Source organism: Chelonoidis abingdonii, chromosome 5 (genome assembly GCF_003597395.2).
Source record: "Chelonoidis abingdonii isolate Lonesome George chromosome 5, CheloAbing_2.0, whole genome shotgun sequence".
NCBI classification, from domain to species: domain Eukaryota; kingdom Metazoa; phylum Chordata; order Testudines; family Testudinidae; genus Chelonoidis; species Chelonoidis abingdonii.
The window spans coordinates 3,448,016-3,464,609 of NC_133773.1; the positions used below are offsets into that span (position 1 = coordinate 3,448,016).

General features: G+C 47.2%; 1 protein-coding gene across 2 annotated transcripts in view; it reads right to left on the reverse strand.

The window, feature by feature from the left end:
- Nucleotides 1-13,064: 13,064 nt before the first annotated feature.
- GTF2E2 (general transcription factor IIE subunit 2) overlaps nucleotides 13,065-16,594 on the reverse strand; it is a 51,651-nt gene continuing 48,121 nt past the window's right edge. For both annotated transcript variants that reach the window (XM_032769469.2, XM_032769468.2), the window contains exons 7-8: nucleotides 15,791-15,906; nucleotides 13,065-14,753 (exon numbers count right to left, since the gene is read on the reverse strand). In XM_032769469.2, the coding sequence (XP_032625360.1) occupies nucleotides 14,634-14,753; nucleotides 15,791-15,906 (236 nt within the window). In that variant the 3' untranslated portion in view covers nucleotides 13,065-14,633. The remainder of the gene's footprint in view (nucleotides 14,754-15,790; nucleotides 15,907-16,594) is intronic.

Consider the following 16,594-nt stretch of genomic DNA (forward strand, 5'->3'; position numbering starts at 1 on the left):
GAGACACCATTGGAGAGAATCGAGTATGTGCTCTGGTGCTGTCACTACTGAGTCCAGGCTGCTGCGACCCGGGTGGCAGACCAATGTGAGCCCCACTCGCAGATGTCTGAGCTTCAGTCTGGCATGCTGGACCACGTAAGAGCAGGCTGCCATGTGGCCCAGGAGACTCAGACATCCCCTTGCAGTGGTGGTCGGGTACCATCTGAGGCCTTAAACAACATTTGACATGGCTTGGAATCGTGTCTGCGGCAGAAACGCTCTTGCCTGTACCGAGTCCAGCACCACGCAGATGAACTCTGTTCTCTGGTCGGAGACAAGGTTGACTTGTTCATGTTGAGGAGGAGGCCCAGCCTCCCAAAAGTGGATCTGACTAAATGCGCCTGAGATTCCACCTGCTCCCGGTGGGTCCCCTGAGCATCCAGTTGCCAAGGTAGGCATACACCTGCACCCAGGACCGGCTCCAGCTTTTTTGCTGCCCCAAGCAGTGAAGCAAGAAAAAAAAAAAAAAGGGAAGATAAAGCCACCATTGGCGGCATTTCGGTGGCAGGTCTACCGCGCTGCTTCATTCTTCGGCAGCAGGTCCTTTCCTCCGAGAGGGACTGAGGGACCCGCTGCCAAATTGCCACCAAAGACCCGGACGTGCCACTCTTTTCCATTTGCCTCCCCAAGCACCTGCTTGCTGCGCTGGTGCCTGGAGCCGGCCCTGCCTGCACCGGCCTCCTTCGGAGGAAGGCTGCTACAACCGACATGCACTTGGTGAACACTCGGGGCCACTGATAGACCGAGTGGGAGCATCGTAAACTGATAATGTTTGTGGTTGACCACAAACGACAGGAATTGTCTGTATGCAGGTCGAATGGCTATGTGGACGTACACATCTTCCATGGCGAGGGTGGTTTTCCAGTCTCCTAAATCCAGGGATAATCGTGCTCAGCGAGACCATGCAGAACTCCAACTTCACCATGAATTTGTTGAGTCCTTGAAGGTCTAGAATAGGTCTGAGACCCCCTTTGCCTTGTCGATTAGGAAGTAGCAGGAATAGACTCCCTTGCCCCTTAGCTCCTGAGAAACCTCCTCCACTGCTCCTATGGTGAGCAGCGGCTGCACCTCCTGGACAAGGAGTTGCTCATGAGAAGGAACCCTGAAGACGGATGGGGAAGTGGGGTGAGAGGATGGGAAGGAGCAGAATTTGGGAGCATATCCCACTTCTACTGTGCGAAGAACCCAGCGGTCCGATGTTATTTGGGACCAAGCATGGTAGAAGTGGGATAGACAATTCATGAAACAAAGGGAAGGACCCATTTTGTGCTGTCCTTGGGCACACCTTCAAAAGGCCTGCTTTGAGCCCAACGATGGCTTGGTTGGGCCCTGGTCCTGTCCGGGCAGGGGATGGGAAGGCTTGCACCTGCCATTCCTGCCCCTATGCCTATAAAAATCCTGCCTCTGCTGAGGAGGATATGGGTGCTGCTGTTGCAGTTGGGGCTTGAAATGTTTTTGTTGGCTTGCTGGAGTGTGCATGGACAACAGTCTCATACTCACTCAGGAGTCCTTTAAGCTGTGCAGCTTGGAGTCTGTTTACTCCAAAAATAAGCCTGTGCCTTCAAACGGTAGGTCCTGCAGGGTTTTGTGCACCTCCAGGGGCAACCCAGACGCCTGTAGCCATGAGCTCCTCCTCATGGCTACTCCTGAGGAAAGAGTGTGGGTGATCAAGTCCCCTGAATCCAACGAAGCCTGCAAAGAGGTTTGCACCCCTGCCTTCCCTTCATCAACTGTAGCTGAGAACTCAGCTCTCAAGTCTAGTGGAATCAGCTCCTTAAACTTCAACCCAGAATCCTACAAGTTGAAGTTATACCTACTGAGGACAGCTTGCTGGTTAGCTATCCTCAGCTGCAGGCCACCAACTGTGTAAACCTTTCTGCCACAAAGGTCTATCCTTTTCGACTCTTTGGATTTAGGGGCTGGCCCCTGCTGCCCCATCTCTCTTTCTCAGTAACCGCCGACACTACCAGAGAGCATGGTTGCAGGTGAGAGAACAGATACTCGTACCCCTTAGAGGGGATGAAGTACTTGTGTTACACACCTCTGGCAATAGGCGGAATTGAGGCAAGAGTCTGCCACAGTCTTAATATTACTCTGGATTGTTTTTGTCAGTGGCAGAGCTCCCTGGGATGGTCCTTCTGGCTTGAGGATGTCAATGGGGTCCTCAGATTCAACCACTTCCTCTGCCTGTCACCTCACTTTGTGGGCAATCCTCTGGAGGTGGGTCCTGTGGTCAATTGGAGGGCCTGAGGTCAAAGCTCCTGCCACCACCTCGTCCAGGGATGAAGATGAGGAGGCCAGAGGCAGTACGGGGTCCTCCTGGCCCTCCGGCTCCCTGACCTCCTCCTGGTCAGTGTCTGGGGCCTCTGTGGCGACTGTAGCCATGGTGGCAGTAGCATGGCCTTGCAATGGGTCTTGCCTTGGAGACACCTCTGTGGCAGCATGGGCCAGTGATGGGGCTTGTGCCAAAATTGCCTCAGATCCCCAGGGTGTGGGCCAGTCCTTGGCTGGCTGGGGTGGTCGGTGCTCAAAAGCCACCGAGCAGAAGCTGCTGGAAAAGGAGCCCTGGGCCTGACGGTAAGCCCAGGGGGTCCAAAAGGGCCATTGTTCTGGAGGCTGGCCCTGGGGGTGCCATGCCACTGGTGCCTCCCTCCATTGCCTGTCAGATCTGTGTTGGCTGTGATGGGAATAGAAGCAATCATCGTCCGAGTCCAATGAGATGGATCTCGACCATGACCACCACGGTGGAGCCGAAGGTCCTGCACAGGGGACCAGTGCCAAGCCAATGATGCGGGGGACCAGTGTTGAGGTGTCCCAGAGCCTGAGGCGCAACTCCAGGGAGTTCCCCAGCCGACCCGATGGGAGCTACTAAGGGAACCTTTCCAATGTCTGTGCACACAGTGTGCACCCACCTGACTGGAACGGACATGAACAAGCACTCAGAGGAGAACAGCTGTTCATCAGTGTGCAGGAGGTGCTGGGAGGGAGGGGAAGGAGCGGGGATGGGACGTGCCCAGGGGAGGGGGTGGAAAGAGGTGGAGAAGAGGAGGGGCAGGAGTGGATTGGGGGTGGGAAGAGGTGGGGCAAGGTATAGCCACAGGTGGGCCTGGGTGGGCCGTGGCCAACTCACTTAGCATCCAGACCCACCCCTTAGCCCCAGATCTGCTCTGGCCCAGCGCTGTCCCCCTCCACTTACCTACCTGGCGCTCCTGCCAGGGAGCGGGGTTGGGGTGCGAGGTCTTGCTCTGCTCCACCTGCCTGGGGCTGAGTAGGGACCTTGGGGGGGGTCTGTGAAAATTTTTAAATCAAAATGGGGGTCCTCGACGTGCTAACATCTGAGAACCACTGCACTATGTAAATCCATGATATTCCCACACCTTGAATAATGTGTGTAGTCTGGTTGTCCCATCTCAAAAAATATCCATAAGAATGAGAAAAGGTGCAGAGAAGGGCAAGAAAACAGCTTCTGTACAAGGGGAGATTAAAAAGATTGGGGCTGCTCGGTTTAAAAAAGAGATGACTAAGGAGGGATTATGATAGAGATCTAGAAAATCATGACTGGTGTGGAGAAAGTAAATAGGGAAATGTTATTAGCCCCTTAGATGACACCTGAACTAAGGGGCACCAGATGAAATTAAAACTATAATGGGAGTCGAAAAGATTAGATAAATTCATGAAGGATAGATCCTTCAATGGCTATTAGCCAAGATGGTCAAGGATGCAAACCCATGCTCTGTGCCCCCCTAAACCTGAGTGCCAGAAGCTGGGACTGAACGACAGGGGATGGATCATTCAATAGCTGCCCTATTCTGTTCATTCCCCCGAACTATCTGGCACTGTCCACTCTCCAGGATACCTGGCTAGAACGACTATTGGTGTCACTCAGTGTGGCCATTCTTCCGTTCTTACAACCCAGGTCAAGGGATGAATGTTGAAGCATGACAAATTCAGACTGGAAATCAGGCATAAATTTTTAACGGCGAGAGTCATTAACCATTTGAACAAAGTGGATTCTCCATCACTGATAATTTTTAAATCAAGATTACATATTTTTCTGAACGTTCTCCTCTAGTTTGAACAGAAATTGATTCAGTGAAGGTCTCTGGCCTGTTTTAAACAGGAGGTCAGACGACATGATCCCAATGGTCCTTCTGGCTTTGGAATCTATTAATCTCTGAATTATTTGCTGCCCTACAGAAAACATGCCTCATTTTATTACACACACATACACGCGCAGCACATGTGCGCTCCTTCTCAGATTAGTTATATCTCAAAAACATTGTAAAATACAGAACGTTGCTGCTGTTGCACAGGTGGCATTTCTTTGCTAGAAAGAAGGCCCCAGGAACTCCACTCACTCAAGTGGGGTAACAGGCAGATTGCACCTCTGATCTAGTCCAACCTAACTTCAGATAGACCAGAGTCTGCCCCGAAGACAAGAGCCACACTGCAGCTCGGCATTGTCAACAATCGCCTTCTACCAGCACGAAAAAGCTGCAGGGCCGGCTCCAGGCACCAGCTGACCAAGCACGTACTTGGGGCGGCACCTTGGGGCAGGGCGGCACTCGGGTGTTGGTTTTTGGGGTTTTTTTTTGATTCGTTGGGGCAGCGGTGGAGAGGTTTTCTTTTTTGTTTCAGCAGCGCGGCACTCGGGGGGTGGGGCTTGGCGTGGCACTGGGGTAGTGGGGGCTGGTGCGGCACTTGGAGGGGACGGGGGCTTGGGGCAGCGCGGCGCTCGGACGGGGCATGGCGCAGGGCAGCATGGCGCTCGGAGGGAGGGCAGGGGCATGGTGCGGCGCTCGGGGGCAGGGCTTTGGGCAGCGGGGCACTGGGGGGGGCTTCAGGCAGCGTGGTGCTCGGGGGGTGGGAGTTTCAGCGGCGTGACACTGGGGGGGGGGTACGGCGGGGCGGCGCTCTTCTTTTTCACTTGGGGCGGCAAAAAAGTTAGATCCAGCCCTGCTTTCCCAGTCTTCTATTCTGACTGATTAGGAGAAATGACTTTACAGAACTTGCGCCTTTGTAAGCAGCCAAGATGATTCTGATTTTACTATCGGCAACATCCCTACTATTTAAGAACAGAAACAAAGCTAGTTTTGTAACTCATGATGCTTCCTGAACACTTAAGTTAATAAACCAGAAGGGTTTTCCCCGTTTTGTTTGGTTCGTCCTTTTCATTGCTTTTCATAAAAAGTCCAAAAGGAGAAATGACTTGCAGCTTGTATGTGGTTCCAAGTACCGCCCGCTTTAACAGAACTGTGCAATTGCACAATTTTACAACTCATCACACCTGAAAGACCAGACAATACCATGTTACAGTGGGGGCTTGGGTCAAAGTAGAAGACATACATGAATAGGCAGAAGAGGGAAGGAGAGGACCCAGGGGTGGGGAGGGAATGGGAAAAGAGGAGGGGTTTGATAAAATGGAGGACTGCCATTCTTTGCCTCATCTCAACATTTTTATCCAAATGAATCTAGAAATGGGACCCAGATTTCTTTGAATTCATATAATTACTGTCTATGGCAGCGGTCCCCAACCTTTTTCGTCTGGCAAGCCATGGAGGACCATGGGGGTGGATGAGCAACTGCCAAAATTCCGCCAACAGGCAGCAATGTTAATAAGCGTCACTGCCGAAATGCCGCTGACAAGAGGTGTCATCCAGAGGTGTTGCCGCAGAAATACCACTGAAAATGAGCAGCATTTCAGTGGCGACGCTTCTGGATGACGCAGTTTGTCAGCGGCATTTCGGCGGATGCTTGTCCGCCAGCCAGTATGCGGAAGCACATAGATGCCTCAGCGGGCACCATGGTGCCCGCGGGCACTGCGTTGGGGACCCCTGGTCTATGGTGATAAGCATATACTTTCTTTGGCTGCTAACCACTGCGCTATCCTGGACAGAAGCCCACCCGTCCGTTTTTGTAAAATCCTGCATGCACATGGTGACAATTGCAGCCCTCGAAAGCCAACAGCTTTGTGGCAGAGTTAACCCCACTTCAGCAGGTAAGTAGCCCAGGATATAATTTTAGGCCGAGGTTTCACTGCTGAGCATTATCTTAATTCTTGTGTCCACAATGGCCTGACTATTGGACAGTCCCATGGCATATGCATCAGGGTTCCTTTTCCTTTGTTACAGCCCCGACGAACATCAGAGGACAAGACCTTTATCTCGGGCAACCTCTGAGGCGTCCAATACACTTTGAATCAAATCTTTCAGTGTATCCTGTGTAGCCTGAGATCCACAGAGGCGTTTCTAACATTATGTAATATTCTCTGCCACGGGCACACTTTCAAGGGCTGCAATAATTCTCCTTCCCTTGCCTTCACAAAGAATTCCATGCCAACGGACTTCCTCTTTTTCTACCGTACACAGTGGACATGGGCCTGGGGAGTTTATGAAGCATTTCCAAGGTTCCCAGTAGCTCTGGGCCTCTGGCAGTCCTAGGGCATCCAAACTAAATTGATGTTAACAAATATTTTCATTCTAAATACTGCCACTCCACTGAGGGTGTCAGGTCTATGGCTTTAGCATTAGGAAAAGGACAAATCAAGCTCTCTTGATTTTTTTCCCCAAAGGCCATCATATTTTCTCCACGTTGCCCCTCTTGGCAGATGCAAAACTAATAAGTCTACCTCTCAAATAAGCCTTGAGCATCTCCTGCAACAACCTGTTAGACGATGGTGAAGGATCATTGGTTCATAGCAGTCATTTTCGACCTCTGGTCCTGCGAACTCTTGGGGGTCTGTGGACTATGTCTAAGGGGCCACAAAAGGTTGTCATTACCAAAGAATAAATGGACACAAATCTGACATCAGGAATCATAACATTCAAAAACCAGTGGGAGAACACTTCACCCTCTCTAACTACTCAGTGACAGACTTGAAGGTGGCAGTTTTGCAACAAAAAAACTTCAAAAACAGACTCCAAAGAGAGACTGCTGAACTTGAATTAATATGCAAATTAGACTCAATTAACTCAGGCCTTAACAGAGACTGGGAATGGCTGGGTCATTACACTATTGAATCTATTTCCCTATGTAAGTTCTCCTCACACCTTCTATGGGTCATCTTAATTATCACTCAAAAGTTTTTTCCCCTGCTAACGATAGCTCATCTCATTGATTAGACTCTTCCTGTTAGTAGCGCACACTTCCCTTTTCATGTTTCTGTATGTATAAATATCTCCTGTCTGTGTGTTCCATTCTATGCATCCGAAGAAGTGAGCTGTGCTCACGAAAGCTCATGCTGAAATAAATGTGTTAGTCTCTAAGGTGCCACAAGTATCCTGTTCTTTTTGTGGATACAGCTAACAAGGCTGCTACTCTGAAACCAGTTTTCAACCTGTTGGCCATGACCTCTAGGGACCTCTGCAGACTACCTCTAAGATTTCCAAAGGGTCCACAGCTCGTTCAGAATTTTTTAGGGATCTGCAAATGAAAAAAAATGTTGAAAACCACTAGCTATAGGAACAGGCCAATTTCTGTTTCAATACATTTTTTAAATGGGGATCTAAAAAAGCTAAGAATTAAATCTCCATCTATATGGCTGTTTAATACCTGGGTCGCAGCTACTCAATAGTTATCAGAGCATGATCAAGAACGGCAGTTATATCAGTGGAGGAACCATAACAGAATTTACCACGTCTGTTGAGTCCAGAAGAAATCTACACAAGACAGACCGTATACCAAAGAAAAGTATAACAGTCCCGCCCATTGGATGTATGAGCCACCACATATATAGTTCCAAGTCTTTAACATGCAATTCCAGACCATTCCATGTTTGGCGACTTATGACCATGAGGGTGAGCTGCTCACAAAAGTATCAAACATTTCATAATATCTCCAGCGATCACTACAAGGGTTATGGGTTCATATAATTTAGTAAAAAGCCTGTGACGGGTTGGATCACAAAACCCCCCCGGGAGCTGCAACATATGTGCCAAGACTATCTTGCTCCTGTTTCCCTGCCAGTTCAGGACTCCAGCACCCTGTCTTGCTGAGCCAGATACTCCTGCCTGCTCCAACAAAGACCCAGGGTCTAATTATATGCCCCAAGTGCAGGTTACCTGAAAACAGCTCACAGGTGTGCTTGTCTTAGCACTCCAGTGCCCAACTCCAATGGAGTCTAACCCAAATAAATCGCGTTTACCCTGTATAAAGCTTATGCGGGTAACTCAAATTGTTCGCCTCCTCTAACACTGATAGAGAGAGATGCACGCTATTTGCTCCCCCAGGTATTAATACATACTCTGAGTAACTATAAAGTAAAAAGGTTTATTTAAATACAGAAAGTAGGACTTAAGTGCTTCCAAGTAGTAACAGACAGAACAAAGTAAGTTACCAAGCAAAATAAAATAAAATGCGCAAATCTATGTCTAATCAAACTGATACAGATAAGATCCTCACCAGTTCCAGAATGCTCCTTTTACAGGCTAATCTCCTTTTAGCTGGTCCAGCAATCACTCACATCCCCTGCAGTTACTGTCCTTTGTTTCAGTTCCTTAGTATCCTCGGTGGTGGAGAGGCTCCTTCTTTAGCCAGCTCAAGACCAAATGGAGAGGTCTCCAGCGGGTTTAAATAGACTCTCTCCTGTGGGTGGAGACCCCCTCCCAACTTGTGTAGAATCCAGTCACAAAATGGAGATTTGGAATCCCATGGGCAAGTCACATGCCCATGCATGACTCAGGACCTGCAGGCAGCAGCCATACCCAATGCACCTTGAATGTCCTCGGTAGACTTCTCATGTGGATTGGAGTCTTCCAAGCTCTTTTGTCTGTAAATGCCTCTTGATTGAGCACGTTCCTTTCCCAAGAAGTGACCAAATGTTCTAACAAGGCTACTTAGAAATCAAGCAATTATACAGCCAATGTTCATAACTTTGAACACACAAATGATGCCTGCATGCAACTAGGATGAACATAACCTTTACATAGATATGTTACATGGCATATGTAGCACAACTCTATTCCAGTTATATCATACATATAAGCACCCCACGGTACACTGTCACAAAAGCCTATGAAAGGTGTCAGGATATTGAGGTTAGGCCCAACAAACTGATGATGATTAGTGAAGATATGTTTGTTGACTTTAAGGATTAAAAATCTGCCCTAATCATCTGAAATTGACGCAGAGATGGTTACTGCCAGCACTTTACGAATAAGTACAGCTACCCTCTGGATTTGGATGAGAAGCAGCAAGGCATCACTTTTCCTACCCAGTCACATCTAATTAGCAGCCTCAGAAGGACCATCATGATCATCTAGTCCGACCTCCAGCACATCACAGGCCACACATCCTCACCCACCCACACCTGACCCCTAACCTCTGGCTGAGTTACTGAATCCTCAAATCATGATTTAAAGACTTCAAGTTACAGAGACCACCATTACTTTAGTTAAACCTGAGAAGTGACCTGGACTCCATGCTGCAGAGGAAGGCAAAAAATTCCCACTGTCTCTGCCAATCTGACCTGGGGGAAATTTCTCCAGACCCCAAATATGGTGATCAGTTCAGACCCCTAGCATGTGGGCAAGACCCACCAGGTCCACGAGAAAGAATTCTCTGTACCACAGGTGCCGACTTTTCAAAGTGCTGGGGGGTGCTCGACATCCAGCTCCACCCCAGGCTCTCCCCCACTCCACTCCTTCCCATTCCCACCCCACCCCCACCTCTTCACACCCAGTTCTGCCCCCCACCCCATAGCACACCACCCTGCATCCTCACTCCTCTGCCATCCCTCCCAGCCTCCTGCACGCTGCAAAACAACTGATTGTGGCAGGCGGGAGGCGAGGGGAGGGAAGAAGAAAGGGCTGCTGATCTGCAGGGCCCACCAGAGCTGATGGGGGGCTGCTGGTGGGCGCTCAGCATGCACCATTTTCCCCCCATGGATGCTCCAGTCCCAGAACACCCATGGAGTCGGTGCCTATGCGCTATAGTAACTCAGAGCCCTCCCCATCTAGTGTCCCATCACCAGCCATTGGAGCTATTTGCTGCTAGAAGTCACAGATCAGCTACAGGCCATTGTAGGCAGTGTCACCATATCATCCCCTCCGTAAACTTATCAAGCTCAGTCTTGAAGCCATGTAGGGTTTTTGCCCCCGCTGCTCCCCTGGCAACCCTCCTCAGTGTGTCTCCTGCAAAAGCAGGCCCTCTGCCTTTGCGCTCTTCAGTGATGAGTACACCTGTTTGGAAAGCTGAAGTTCTTTACATTCCAGAAAATAAAACTGAGATTCAGGCTGTTCTAAGAATTGTGTGGTGCGACCTTACAGAAGAGGTGATGGCAAGTCTGCCCTTTGCTCTGATGCAGTCATTCTCAAACACAGGTCCGGAGCACAGTTCAGGAGGAGCATGGCTGGCATCAGACTCGCCAGGGCCCAGAGTGGAAAGCCGAAGCCCCACTGCATGGGACTGCAACCCGTGGCCCTGAGCCCCACCACCAGGGGCTGAAGCCTGAGCAAGTTAGCTTTGTGGTGCCCTGTGGCGTGGGGCCCTGGGCATCTGCCCTGCTTGCTACATCCTAACACCGACCCCGGCGTTTAGAAAAACAGTTGTGTCACAGCTGGGCTGTGGTAGGGGGCCATCAATTCCAAAGGTCGTGGTAGGGGAAAATCATGATCCATACCAGGACCTCCACCAGTACCTCCTATTTAAATTATATTTTCTAAGAACTGTAAGCAGGGGAATGGTCCTGTTATTGTGAGGAACTCTCCTGACTTATATATTCCCCTGGTGGAATTGGCTAGTGAAGGGATCTGAGGCCAAGCTCCCACTCCCTTTACCCAGAGCCCTGCCTGACCTTGAGGGCTCCACTTCCTCCCTCCCATGTCGCAGAGTCTTTGTAACCCTGACAGGGCTGGGCCCAGGATTCCTGGGGGGCTCAACCCCCAACCTTGCTGTGGTCACTTAGGACAGGGGTTAGGGTGTGCCCACTCCAGGGTGCTCTCTTCACATCGGATGCTTCCTTGACCCCTTACATACAGTTCAAAGCAAATACAATTTATTAAACAGCAACCAATAAAAGAAGGAAGAATGGAAAGCTTAGCAGAGAGACGTAACCCCGCTCTGGGGGCACTGCAGCCAGCGTCTCTGGGGCACAAGGGAAGTTCAGTCTGTTCGCCCCTTGCCCAGGCCCTGGCTGTGCTGCAGGGATGCTGCGGGTTGGACACTTGCTCTGGCAGTGGCCACATGCCCTCAGGCTCTAGGTGGCAGGACCCTTCTTCCCAGCATTGCCCCCCCCCCCGCCTCCCATTGGGGTCACGACCCCCAAGTCTGGCCTGCAGGGTCTCTTGCCTGGGGGCATCTCCCTGCGCAGGGCCCTCTGCCCCAGGTCCCCCTCGCTCTCCTCAGCTGCCCACCGCACCCGGCTCTGGTTCCTCTGCCTCCAGCCCTCCCTAGGCTGCTCCTCGGGCTCTGCTCCCAGCCCAGCTCAGGTGGCTGCACACTCCTTAGCTCCGCCCAGGCAGCTCCAGTTCACATGGAGGACCAGGACCCTGGACTCCCCCACTGGCCTCCCTGCCCTGTCAATCAGGCTGACCTGGAGCACTGCCCGCCCCATTGGCCTTGGGGACTGTCCCTATAGCTTGGTGCCCTGAACGAGACATGTTGTGGGGATTATTTTCCCAGTTTCCCATACCCCCCTCCCCTCCCTATATTAACTGACAGGGGCGAAATCTAACTGCTCCCATAAATTGCAAATTTCTGAGCCAAAGAACACAACAATCTAATTCAGCAAGTGATTCTTCTATTGAAATGCCATACTCCTTTCCCGTGCACTTGTGGTTGAGTTTACAGAAGGATTAGGATGGCAAAAAGGACTGAAGAAGTGTAGAGGGGAATACGTGGGTGGATGGAGCAACAAGGGGAAAGAGACTGGGGAAATAGAGGAGGGAGAGTAAGGGGAATGTGGGGATGGAACGAGAGGGGACAGGAGGGGAGTGGGGAAAGGGACAAGGGGGGGTGGAAATCACTGGTATGTGTAGCTCAGCATCTCGCCCTGGTCCTCTCTCCTGCATTGTTGGCCCACAGGGGGTATGGCCACATCGCTCAGCTCCTGTGCAGCTTTCCACAATGTCTTGAGGGGAGAAGAGCTGTCTCTTGCACTTCCAGCACCTAGAATGTCAAGCTGTCAGGCTCTGATGACCCCCAGCAGTGACACATGGTGACAATGCAAGGTCTCCCACTGGTACCAATTTTTAAAAGCAGAATTGGAGCCTTCAAGTTGCCAGAGTAACCGCTGACATGAGAGGAACCTCTTATGCTGCCTGTGAGACTTGGAACAGATGGAAAAACTAAGCAGTCCTTGAAGACTGATGGAGCAACAGACTCATAAAAAAGAAAAAGAAAGACACTTACTACCATTCAGCAACTGCCTAAACTGGATGGGACTGACATGTGCAATTCTGTATGTGCTGTGCAGTGTTTAAAATGGCAGCATGATTTTTAAAAGTATGTTTGCAGTGGAATCATAAATATTACCTCATACATTATAAATACGCTTCTACACACAAACAAATAATTACTGGCAGCAGAATACTACTGTCATCGGGGGGGGATAAAAATTAATTATTTTTAAAAGTAAGAACACCCCAGATTTTATTGAAATTCTATTTTTTTAAATAAACCTATTTAAAATTAAATTTGATGATATGACATGTTAAAACCTAAATTACTTATATTACAATAATTTAAAATAAATACAAAACCTAATATTAAGCGGTACATGTTTGCTGCCAAGTTTTAAGGAAAGTTAAACCATTGAACTGGTGGAAGTCACTGTCCAATTGGGAGTTAAAAAAGCAGAAAAGCTTGTTTTCCTCTTCTAATATATACATAAAAACTAGGTGCAAGAGGATGAGATCTACTAGTTCTAAAACCTTGACACCAGCAACAATCAGTTCAGTTAACCAACTACAGATAATACTCCCTTTGTTTAATAAATCAGCTAGTTTTAAACAAAAAACATGTTTTGATAACCTTTTTTCCATGTATCCAGCACTTTTAAAGTAGTTTTATTTAATTAAAAATTTGTAAAATGCTCTTTTGTGCATTTTATTTAATCTGAATTTCCATCCAAATAGAATGTGACACAAATCACAAGTAAATAATTAATAATCATCTAGTAAATAAGGAATGTATCACTCACCTTTTTCTAAGCATCAAAAATGTAAAAATTGAGAATCTGAATAAATGTAAGTTAAGCTATATAATTACTTTAATAAATGTGTATAGTAACTTCTGGGTTAGCAAGAAGCAGCACCACATTTATGTAAAGGCTATGTTTAGTTACAAATAATATGATTTACCGGTTACCAACCAACAAGAATCAACCTCTCTTTAGGAAAATAACTAAAAAACTATAAATGCAAAACACAATTAAAACTGATGAGTTAAATGAAGGTTTACTGCTTGCTGATTTAGATCAGTGATTTAAACTGTTTTGATTTCAGTTAGTCCACCATGTCTGTCATCCTTACTGTTTAACTTTCAGAAGAGTGACTGCTACCCCCTAAGGTGCAAGGCATCTGCTGCTCACTTGTGATTCCATAAAAAAACACAGACTAGTGTTAATGGCCCTCCCATTCATTATAAGTTAGCCAAACTGTCTGTATCCCACTGGTAAGTTTCACAGGAGTAAACACATACCTATAGAATTTTGTGCATATTTACATTTAGACTGTTATTTTTATCCAAGAAGAAGAATAAAAGGCATTAGCCCAGAACAATGAAAACTGAACCAATACTTCAGATTTTTTAATTCAAAAAACTCCTATCCTTCAGCTTGTGAAGGAAAATGTGACGTCACAACAGATGTTGGTTATCCCTTAACTCGACTTGTCTCTGCAGAAGAAATGTACTGACGCCAGCTTTATAGGCTTTATTTTTAAAAAACACCTGTCCCTTTTAGTAATACATTGTCATTGTATTTCTTGTCTGACCCTTTTAACCCACAACACAGAATTCTGCAATGCATGTGCCTCCAACACAATGTCATCAGCAGTATCCTGAGGGCAATTTCTGGTTAGCATTGTGAGGCTGCAGCCCCATTTCCAGCATGTAGCCTGGTGGGAATTCTGGTGGTGTATTTCCATGCCAAAGCCTCAGACCACATCATTTAAGCACAATGGCAAAGCAAAGAAGAAATATACACACTGTGAACGCGCTTGCCTCTTTAAACAAATGCTCCTGCAATGATGTATGTTCTCTTGGAACAAATAAAATGAATACTGTATTCACCTCTACCTGCAAACCTGCAAACTCAAAAGCAATACGAGAAAAATCCCCTTTAAATCATTGAGAAGCACAGTGAAGCATTTACCAGGAGCTCTAGGTTAACATGCTCCGCATCTTTTACCCCCTAGCGGCAAGAGGCTGTCCTTCCAGACCTCTTACAAAGTCACAGTTCTCGTTAGCTAATTAAATTAAAATAAAACTCTACATTTGGTAATTTGTACTTGCTCTTAAACAGAACTGTTTCAGCTTGACGGTTGCAGGGATGGGGGACATACCACATTAGTATATACAGTCAGTCTTCAAGCAAACATTGAACTCCAGCAACGAAGAGCTTGTATAAAAAAGCATGTTTGTTCCAGAACCAAACTTCACTGCTTGCCAGGAACAACATCTGAGTAATCCTTCAGTACTCCAGCCAAATGGTCATTGTGAGTCTTAAACCGTCGTTTCTTCTGAGAAGCAGGTTTCTTCCTCCTCTGAATAGGAGCCTAAAAGGAGAAGGGAACAGTACTCACAAGGCTGCCACCCAGGTGTACAAGGATCTGACATTCTTACAGAATCCAACATTATTCACTGAAGTTTGAAATGTTGTAGTAAAACAGTGCTACAGCAGCAGATTATTTCTAGAAATAAGTGACTGCACTTTCTCTCTCAACTTGTACAAAATGTCACTTGTTTTAAATATTTGCAGTCAGTACTGAGTGTATGGAATATTCCCCTCTGTTTTGAGCACCGTAGCAGAGTCAATGTGTCTATACTGAACATACTGTACACTGCATAGAAAATATTACATATGCTCTATACATCTATACAACGTGTGGCCAGTGGCAATACTGATTATTCACGAGATTATATTTAACACCCCAGGGGACTGGTATAAACCTGTGGCAACAGCTATGTGGTGACAGGCACCAAAATATCGAGTGTGGAGATGAACAAAAACCACGGACAAATTCTTTCTTCACTACCACATTAAAAATCATTCCACAGAAAGGTTGAGAGTCTGAGGTAGAACAGCAGAGCTGTAATATGCTATATATGAATTCATGTCAAAAGTCTATTTTATGGTCAACGGGGCCTTTATGGAGAGATCACAGCTATGTTCTGATCTCCACACAAACACACTGGTATCTGATCCCCAGCCTTTGTGGTGGGGTTGACGACATGCTTTGTATCAATACTCAAGTTGGCTAGCTAGGAAAAAACCTTCTCCCCACCATTTTAACTGATTTCACCACCCCACAACTGGACAGTACAGCTTTTAGAAATAGCAGCTTGTAAAGCTGCAGTGGCTTTTTACTGTTCCCCCTCCTCCTTGATGCCTTTTGGATTACACAAATCTAAACATGAACTCATAAAAGCTGTAAGAGGTCATAGTGCTATAGTGGAAATCTTTAGGTCCAGCCCCACATAAGCAAGAGTGAATATGCGCCATCCCATTTCACTGATTCTTTTCCATTGGAACTAATATTATGGGAGCTCAGGAAAAGACCCATTAGAAAGATTTGTGATTTATAACTCTTACTATTTTCTTTGGTCCAGCTTCCTGCATGGAAGAAATACCCTGTCGTTTCAGATACTCTTCTATTTTCTCCTCATCCATAGAATCCACAGGAATGCTCCTCCACAGCTTCTGAAATTCTAAAATGCCAAACAAAACACTCATTCCATAGTCTGACGAATGATGCATAGGTAAAAACCATTCCATTCATGGACAATATGAATATGCAAACATCAACTGCCCAACACTCCTCCATATCATTCTATGACAACACAGATACCAGAAGTCTGATTGCAAACCACGCTATCACAGAATGAGCACACAGTTAGCCACTCTGAAAATGCCAGCTGGAATTCTGAGAGAAAAGATGTTAAATTATAAAGGTCAGTTCAAACTGACTTCTTTGCTGACTACACCCCAGAGCCTGGCTAGTGGGGAGCACTCTGCAGGCCACACAACATTTTAATATTAACTCAATAATGATTTTAGCCTTTGGCGTGGCACGTATGCTGCTCTTTAGATCTTCAATGTGCTTTTCAATCCTCAGTTCAAAATATCCTGATGACCCATTAACTCCAGCCAGAGACAGCAGCTTAATTTTCTGAGATTCGGCTGCCATTATCACAGGAGACTTGTCAGCCTCCTACTCTAATTTATTGAAGATTTGAGACATTTACTGCATCAATCTGCTGGATGATATTACCACTATAATATAAACAATGCCATACAGTTAATGGATTTCTAAAGTCCTTCCTGTGTGAAAGAGAGAAAAGCTACCTAAGAACCGTGGAAGCAGGAAAAAAAGAACTGAGGAGCAAAGTCTAAATT